Source organism: Aotus nancymaae, unplaced genomic scaffold (genome assembly GCF_030222135.1).
Source record: "Aotus nancymaae isolate 86718 unplaced genomic scaffold, 86718_ANA_hifiasm-v0.15.2.pri h1tg000009l, whole genome shotgun sequence".
In the NCBI taxonomy this organism is placed as follows: Eukaryota; Metazoa; Chordata; class Mammalia; order Primates; family Aotidae; genus Aotus; species Aotus nancymaae.
Genome location: NW_026988420.1, coordinates 4,617,289 through 4,626,575, shown reverse-complemented (window position 1 = coordinate 4,626,575; position 9,287 = coordinate 4,617,289). Strand labels below are relative to the sequence as shown.

At 37.4% G+C, this 9,287-nt stretch overlaps 1 protein-coding gene across 4 annotated transcripts in view; it reads right to left on the bottom strand.

Annotated features, from left to right (window-relative positions):
* Nucleotides 1-1,077: 1,077 nt before the first annotated feature.
* The window catches only part of CDK8 (cyclin dependent kinase 8), a 140,420-nt gene continuing 132,210 nt past the window's right edge, over nucleotides 1,078-9,287 (bottom strand). For 3 of the 4 annotated variants that reach the window (XM_012441713.3, XM_021677395.2, XM_012441733.2), the window contains 5 exons: nucleotides 9,204-9,276; nucleotides 5,783-5,880; nucleotides 4,967-5,045; nucleotides 4,690-4,848; nucleotides 1,078-2,353 (listed from right to left, as the gene is read on the bottom strand). In XM_012441713.3, the coding sequence (XP_012297136.1) occupies nucleotides 2,228-2,353; nucleotides 4,690-4,848; nucleotides 4,967-5,045; nucleotides 5,783-5,880; nucleotides 9,204-9,276 (535 nt within the window). In that variant the 3' untranslated portion in view covers nucleotides 1,078-2,227. The remainder of the gene's footprint in view (nucleotides 2,354-4,689; nucleotides 4,849-4,966; nucleotides 5,046-5,782; nucleotides 5,881-9,203; nucleotides 9,277-9,287) is intronic. The other variant, XM_012441723.3, reaches the window with a different exon arrangement.

Below are 9,287 nucleotides of genomic sequence, written 5' to 3'. Positions count from 1 at the left end.
ATACTGAAGGGAAGAAAAATACTCCAGAGGATTCTCATATCCACTAAGCTTGAAAATCTCAGCTTTAAAGGCAAGGAAAAAAAATTGAAAACAATGAGAAAGGATTGGAATAAGAAGGCACAGTAGTTAAGAGGTAAAAATCACAGAAATCAGCTGGGCTGCGTGGCTCATGCCTGAAATCCCAGCACTTTGTGAGGCCAAGGCAGGCGGATCACTTGAGGTCAAGTGTTTGAGACCAGCCTGGCCAACAGGGTGAAATGCTTTCTCTACTAAAAATACAAAAATTAGCCAGGTGCGGTGGTGGGCGCCTATAATCCCAGCTACTTGGGAGGCTGAGGCAGGAGAATCTCTTGAACCCAGGAGGCCGAGGATGCAGTGAGTGGAGATTGTGCCATTGCACTCCAGCCTGGGCGACAGAGTGAGACTCTGTCTTGGAGAAAAAAAAGAAAGAAAGAAAAAAAGAAAAAAACCCCAAACCAAACTATGGAGTGGGGGATCTCAGAAGGGGAACTCATAACCAGATCCACACATCCTGAGAATGCACTGGGGCGGAGGACTTAAAGTGGAAACATTTCAGCTCCTAGAAATTCCCCTTACTGTATGGTTATGCCTATTAGGACGGAGATTCCTCAGTTACTTTGTTTTAGAACAAAGTATCATTGAGTTGGGTTTTTAAGAAAAAATGTTAGTGTTTTCCCTAATCTTCTGTAATTTCTGAAGGAGGAGGAAAACGAATTATTAAGGATATAACAATCAAATCCTTCTCAGTACAACACAGAATAGATGAGGAATTATTTCAGTGATTGAAGGCTCACCTTCAATCTTCCAATTAGATAGTAGTATCTTCCAATTAGAAAGGTGTCTGTGTTTCATATCTTACATTATAGTACCAAGTATAACAGAAAAAAGGATCCATATCTAAGACTCCAGTCACTACTCCATTGTGGAAACACACACATAGGTATTATTAAGGAAGAGTGAAGAGATTTCTTCAGAGGCCACTGGTTAAGGCATATTTTAAAATTAAAACAAAAACTCTTTGTACATATAAAAAATACAGCTGACTCCATATTTTGATTTATGAAAAATAAATTTATTACATAACACCTTGTTTTTAACAATGTTCAATTATTTTTTATTCAGAATACTTGTGTCATTCATGTAAAATAGCTTGATACAGTACATTGTATGTTATAGGGTTTTTTCCCTCAAAAATTCTAAGGCTCTCCTACTCCTTCTCCTTTGCTGAAGTAAGGGCACCCTAAACAACGTGCGAACAAGTTTTCAAAAGGAAAATTAACTGAACGAAATTTTAATAGCACTACACCAACCAGCTTTAAAATCAGGACAAAAATATTTGAATTGGATGCCGCACCTTTTTAAGGAAGTTATCATTCATGCTTTTTTCATCTTAAAGCATGCTCACAAATCAGCAACACCAACAGGAAAAATAAAACACTGTCTATGACAATCATTTTAGTTTGTTTGCTGAACCAAACAGGTTTATATCAATGACAACATATTTAATTACTATCAAATAGCAGCTTTAATACCAGTCAAGTCATAGATTGAAAATAAAAACAAACTTATAAGTTGGAAGTTAATCTTTGGGAGTTTTGAAACCTTTCTGGAAAAACTATGTGGCTTTTTGTACTTTCAAAAAAATCCAAGCAATATTCTTGGTCAGAAAACACTCATTAATGTAGAAAATGAATCAACCCACTGATAAGACACTAAAAAGAAAGGTGTACCAAAATAATCTCATGTTGAGTCTTGGTTATTTTGTTAACATATACTGTATGTTTCAAGTACCAGTTAAACTTTGTGTTTGTGTGTGTACTATTGGTCAGATAATGTTGTTACACTGAAAAAATTCACCACATACAAAGACAAATGCTTGCCCCTAGCACATTCACAGCTTCAACTGCTACAGACTGTCACTGAAAAAAATGCATTGGTCAGTCTGAACCATGTCAAGTAAACTATGGAAGTAGCAAATCCACAACACAAACTGTGCTAGCACTTTCTTTTCAAGTCTAACTCCAAAATAGGTACAACTTGGAAGCCACTACTCCAATCTGTGAAAAGTGGTGGAACTTGGCTACTGGACATTTTGAAGATGTGGTTGTACAGTACATTCTCATGGCCCATACCAGGTTCCCGTGGAGAGCTGCACAGTCAGCCCTGCAGCATTCACAACAGTGCATGGACAAGATTCCAATGCAGCTCAGTACCGATGTGTCTGATGTGAGTACTGTGGAGGCTGCTGGGAGGTAGCTGAGTATCCCATGCTGCTCTGCGGCTGTGATGTGCTTGGTCCAGGGTTGGGATAGGCAGCATGTGGATTGGAACGCTGGAAAGGAGATGAGGGAGAAGTGTGATTCAGGAGCTTCTCGGGGCAGTTCGATCCCAAGCAGCAAAACTTATATGTGACTGAAGCATCATTATATTTCAAGGAAGAAAGTATGTATAGGTTTTGTGCTACATACTAACTTTAGAATTAAAGACAGAAACCCCCAATCTTTTAACATCCTCTTCTCTTGAGGAAGGTCAGAAATGTTGCCAGTAAATAATATTAAGCCTAGGCTTATCACTATGCTGTGCAAATACATTTTATTTTCTACAGCAGTAACCCCTTTTCATGCTGTTTTGTATCTACTTGGTAAATTTGCTTAAGATGTTTACACAAGAAACTTAATGATGTATATATACATAAACAATTCAAAGCTTATTTCCATGCTTTCTTCAGTAGAAATCCCCCCAACCCACACATGACTAAAGAATAAAAATGAATGTAAGAGAAGGTACCACAGAATCCATTTCTTTGGCATTAATACATGTTTATGCCCTTAAAACTACTTTTTTTTTTCTTTTGAGACAGGGTGTCACTCTATCACCCAGGCTGGAGTGTAATGGTATAACAATTGCTAGGATTATAGGCATGCACCCCCATGCTCAGCTGATTTTAAGAAACTTTTTTGTAGGAACAGGGTCTCGCTATGTTGCACAGATTGATCTCGAACTCCTGGCCTCAAGTGATCCTCCCCTCAGCCTACTAAACCACTGGGATTATGGGCATTAGCCACTATGCCTGGCCCCTTTAAACTATTGAATCTTACCTTCTGCTACAAGTTTATATATAAAAGTAAAAATATAATCACAGACATGTAAGAAGGGTGGCGTTCTCAATTCTAAAATGGCACAAAGAGAAAGAATGTGATGGTTTGAGGTTCTCTAATTTGATCTGTTAGATTATTATTCCCATTCTCACACCTCTCTCTCATTCTATTTGCTCCCAAGACACACTATAAAAGATTAACCAGAATTTATTACTTCTCTCTTTCAAAGCATATTTAATAAGTCATATAATTCCAAATTCTGCCAATCCTAGCAAAGTAACATTTTTAAAAAGAGTGGGCACATGAAATCATAGTCAGAAATACTATTTTTAAAATCACCCACACAAGACTAACCACAACAATCACATCAGCAAAGCAGCACATTTTCTCGGTTCCAGAAGCAAAGGTCAGAGCACTGCTCTGCTTCATTCTAAGGATGCCGTCACCTTAGAGTGCAGACACATTTGTGAGCCAAGAGAGGTACACTCTCCCCATACAGAAAGGGAGAAAAAGATACCGGAACAAACCACTCCCACAGATGTCTGCCCTTAGTGTCCTTGTTTAGCTAACTAGGAGAGAATTACGACTCACACAACGATTTCTATGGTGTGATGGGCTAGACTTCTTCCCTAACCAAAGGAAAGAGTTAAAACCTAATTCTGAAAGTACAGTAACAGACACTGGGGACCTTCCTTGTCAGTTTCATAACATTTCTCTCTCTCTTTTTTGGTATGTAAATAATTCTAATTGTTCAAGTTTTCAGTATCCTTCCAACACTGAAACCCAGTGTAGTTGGGAATATGGTTAGAACAAGCAGAAGAGAAAGGGAAGCAGTATACAATTTTTACAACATAATTGACAATTCTGTGATAGGATCCATAAGCAGACAACAGATCAGCCTTTGTGGTCAGATCAAAATATGAGTCCTGCATCTACAACTGGCTTGCTGGGGGTCCATGTGAAAGTTATTTAACCTCTGCAAGCCTCAGTTTCCTGAAATGCCAACAATACTTACCTCCCAGAGTATCTCATTTAATCCTTACTACAGCTTCATATTGATTATTATCCACAGGCTACAAACATGGAAACTGAGAACATCTGAATCACGTACTCAAGGATACAGAGAAGTAAGTGGCCAGACTGGGATCTGAAAGCCCATGTTCTTAATCACTGTGGAATACTGTTTCAAAACAATAGATACCAAGCTCCTACTGCAAGCTAGGTGTTAAGACACTTCATGTCTAATTTGACAACAGCTGCAAGTTAGGTTTTACTAGTCTCATTTTACAGATGAAAAAACTAAAGCCAGGAGATATTATCCTACTTGTCCAAGGTCACACAGTTAATAAACGGAGTAATTTGTATTTGATCATTCCAAGTCTGGTTCAAAAGTCTAAACCCTTGCTACTATACCACTGTCAGTACTTTTCCATGCCAATAACATTTCATGTCAATGTACTTCCCTCAGTATACAGATGTCAGTATTTCTCAATTAAATCACATTTTCCCACGATCATAAACCCATATATAAACACTGACATGCAGTCAATACAAAATAAACTTGGAATACCTGATAGTCTGAGGTCATGATAAGTCCACCTGAGGTAGTGGTAGGAGGAACAACTCTCACTTTCTTCAACGGGGGTCCCTGTGTGTGACTGCTGTCTTGATTCCCTGGGTGGCCAGTTCCATTAGTGTGGTTATTGCCCTGCTGCTGCTGCTGGTTCTTCTCAATTGGTTAAACAGAAAAAGTTCAGCTCAGAGGGAGAACAAAATGTACCCACAACGGAAAGCATTATGGAGTCATTCCCGAAACAAGAAGCTGCCAGCAGTACTTTAATACTTACTTTGTCTCCTTTATCATCAGGTTCTTCTTCCGTTAAAAATTCTCGTTTTGGGTAAGGGATTTGACAACCGGCAAAAACGCTGATAGTAAGAAAAAGAGAAAAACAGTTTCTGGTATACTAATCAATATTCCAAATGCTCCATTTAGGAGATTCTCATCTTAATCTTTTAAGATGAACTTTGTCTCCATATTTGCAAATATAAGCACCTTTCATGCAGCTGTGACAAAATGAATCTTTCCTTTGTAACTAGTAATATTACAGCAGGCTACTTGAGGGCTTGAGTTGTACACAAATGATTAATAATCATCGAGTATGATTCAGCTTTCTTCTTTTAGCCCAGCATTACTCTTTTTTACTACAGCCAAAGTATAGATTCCAGCTGAAACGTGTCACAATTCAAAGACAATTTTTGTTTTACCCTTCCTACTACATTTATTAATAAAACAAAAGATAGATAGTATAGGGACACATTTGGGAATGATATTTGCAATTTGGGAACATGAAACTGTAACTGCAGGCAGAAAGCAATCTCGGTGCGATGAAGGAGCTACAGCATGCATAACCAACCTGCCACTGAATAGCTGGATCACTGCTGAAACTAAAGTAATCAGCATTTCCTAAAGCAAGAGATGAACAGGAATGCCTCTTAGCCGGAAAGCCCCTAAATGACACTTTAATCAGCAGAGTTCATTTTTGCTTGTCATAAAGGATTTCCTTGGGTTCCCATATAAAAGGAGGAGCAACTTAGAGTTGACAACCAGAAGAAAGCATACTCCAAAAACTGCATCATGCTGGTGAGTTAACTTGGCCACTTACTCTGATGTAGGAAGTGGGTCTTCTAAGAAATAGGGATCCTGCATAGCCTGTTCTGAGGTAATTCGCTTTATTGGGTCCATGGTGAGTAACTTCTGAAGCTGAAATCACAAATCATAAAAACATGACTGTGCTGCTTCTCACAGTTATCTTTCAGCACTTATGTGAAGGGGATATACAGATATATAGAAAATACGGTAATTTCTATAATATGTGTGTATACATGTCTGTGTATACACACACACACACACACACATATACATTACATATATATATTTGAGACAAAGTCTCACTCTATCGCCCAGGCTGGAGGGCAGTGGCATGATCTTGGCTCTCTGTAACCTCCACCTTTGGCTTCCAGCGATTCTCCTGCCTCAGCCTCCCTAGCAGCTGGAATTACAGTTGCATGCTGCCACGCTCAGCTAATTTTTGTATTTTTAGTAGAGATGGGGTTTCACCATGTTGGGCAGGCTGGTCTTGAACTCCTAACCTCAGGTGATCCACCCACCTCGGCCTCTCAAAGTGCTGGGATTACAGGCATGAGACACTGTGCCTGGCCTTGGGAATATGTATTTCTAGTGAATAACACCAGAATTTGGAAAATATTCATTCCAATTAACAACAAAAACTCCTAGTTGTTAAACTTAATGTAGTAATTCACACTTTAGTCATTCCAATATTCATAACTTCACTTGTTTTACTCTTGCTTGTGTTTTCTGACTAAACAAATGCTCCCCACCACCATTATCTAAATTACTTTATCCAATTGAGAACAAGACCAAAATTCTTATATTTTCTATTCTTTTTCTATTAAGGAAAAAAGCTGTTGTTACACAAATAATACACTAACACATGTAGCGATTCAGATTTAGATCCAAGTTAATTAAAACTGAATTAAATAAAAAAGTCAATCTCCCCATTACAACAGGCACATTTCAGGAGTGGAATGTGGCTACTGGCTCTGCTACTGCATTGTGCAGATCATAACAGAAAGTTGTACTGTGCAGTGCTGTTCTAGTCTAAATAAAAATGGTGATACACAGCTTATAAAGTACAGAGTTGTGTGATGAGTGGAGACTCTGAAAGTCAACTGCTCCATTCAAATCCTGATGCAACATTTATCAGATGAGTGACAGTGGGTAAGTTACTTAATATTTTTGTTACCTCATTTGTCAAATGGAGATGAAAAATAGTACCTATTGTTTTCAGGATTAAATGAGTTAATATATGGAGAGTAATTATAATGGTGCCTAGAGCAACGAAAGTACTATGTAAGTGCTTGCTGTTATTATTATTGCTATAAAGCCACACGAATGTGAAGATTCAGTATTTTTTAGTTAAAACATGGTGCATTCAACTGGATTTTAATATGTGGTCTCTTAGTTTATACTCTGATCTAATGCAGTGACTTTCAGACTTTAGGATGCATCAGAATCACCTGGAGAACTTCTTAAGACAGCCTGCTGGGCCCTCCTCACAGAGTTTCTGATTGGTAGATGTGAACAGGAGACAAAAGCCTGCATTTCCAACGTGGTCCTACATGATGCTATGCTGCTGGACTGAGAGTGCACTTTGAAAACCAATGAGCTAACAGACGCATTAAGACTTAAAAGAGGCCAGGCGTGATGGCTCACGCCTGTAATCCCAGCACTTTAGAAGGCCAACATGTGCAGATCATCTGAGGTCATGAGTTTGAGACCAGACTGGTCAACATGGTGAAACCCCATTTATACTAAAAATACAAAAATTAGCTGGGCATGGTGGCACGTGCCTGTAATCCCAGCTACTGGGGAGGCTGAGTCATGAGAATCGCTTGAACCCTGGAGGCAGAAGTTGCAGTGAGTCAAGAATGTGCCACTGTACTCCAGCCTGGGTGACAGAGTGAAACTGTGTCTCAAAAGAAAAAAAAAAAGACTTAAAGAGAGATGACAAATTTTAGAGGATAAAAAGATACAATATATTTTAAGATGCAGATAAAAAGAATGGTGAGATTAAAATTTAATTTTAATGAGCTGATATTTCAGAGAAAGCGCAATTTTATTTTTAGGGAGGAAAGGCCTGAATTTGCTGTTTAAAATACCCAACAGTTTTAATGGAATTATAACAGGGCTTTCATAAGGGACTACTGAAGATTACTTCCAATTAAGATGGGTCACCCCGGTAAAAACAAGCAAATAAGCTACAAGGAAGGTATATCTCTAGAGTTTTAGTGGTGATGGTAGGCAGAGTCGTCTTAGACTATAATGAGCAGCAGGGAATCAAGGAGAATAATAATTCTTCTAAGTCATGACTTCTAATCTACTGCCACTATCATTATTTTATTAGAATCAGTATGTCCATAATTTTGAAGGAACTAACTTAAACCTCTAATTTGGGTCCTACTATAAGTACGTTGTAATAAACCATTATTTGGATAATAGATTGTGTGGTAATATGGTAGGTTAAGAATGACTTTTTAAATTGCTAAGATATGACATACATGATATAAAATGTGAACTGAGGTAATGGTAAGTACAAAATATAGAAGGAGAAGCAGTAGGAGGAGGAGAAGAAAAAGGAGAAACAGAAGTAGAACAGAAGAAATGTTTGCCAAGTGGCCTGGTTGCAATAAAGGAAAGTTTTAACTTTTCAAGGTGAAAGAATTCTCATTTATTAAGAACTTGGGAATAAGAATTAAAAGAATTTCAAGCCAAGCAAAATATAACCTGCTTCCCCAAACTCCCCCTTTATGCGTTATAAACCTTTTTCTGAAAACATAAAACTGAAAAACATTTTTAATTATTATGCTGTAACAATGGAAATTTTATTGTAAACAAATTTAAGTTCATAATGGTGAATATAAATTTCATCACAAATTACCTTGTTAGTGCACGGATTCAATTAGATTCTAGGTTAAATCATTTTTCCATTACACATTGATAAATATGGTATCTGTCATAATCTTCCAGAAAAACCAAATAGCACATATAATCACTGAAGGACTGTTAACATTTAAGGTTATAAGAGGTATTGTGGAAGTTAAGAACTTTGTAAACAGTCTTTCAAAGAGCTAAAATATAAAACAATCTAATTATTTATCAACTGTGAGACTATTTTCTTCTTGATACTCCTCTAATCATTTTAAAATTTTAAAGTAACAGATGAGAAACAATATATCTAATTTTATAAATGTTTTGACAGATTTCTTACCATCACTATCTTTAGAAAATCTAATGTGTCCAAGCATTAGTCTGTCAAACCACGATATGAGTTTGGAAAAGCAAATATTTCGTCTTTAGTGGTATGCACTAACAAGATCTCTGCATTTATCACGAAAGCACTCTGAGTGCTAAGTAACCATATAAATTGATCCACAAAATCCTTAGTTGGGCTAGTCAATTAGGGAAAAAAATACATTTCATTAATACTGTTATCTAAAGCTTACCAAGTGGAATGCTTTACTATCTGGTTTAACTTTATGTTTTTCCATATACTTGATAAGGCTGCAGTTGGTATACCTGAAAGAGAA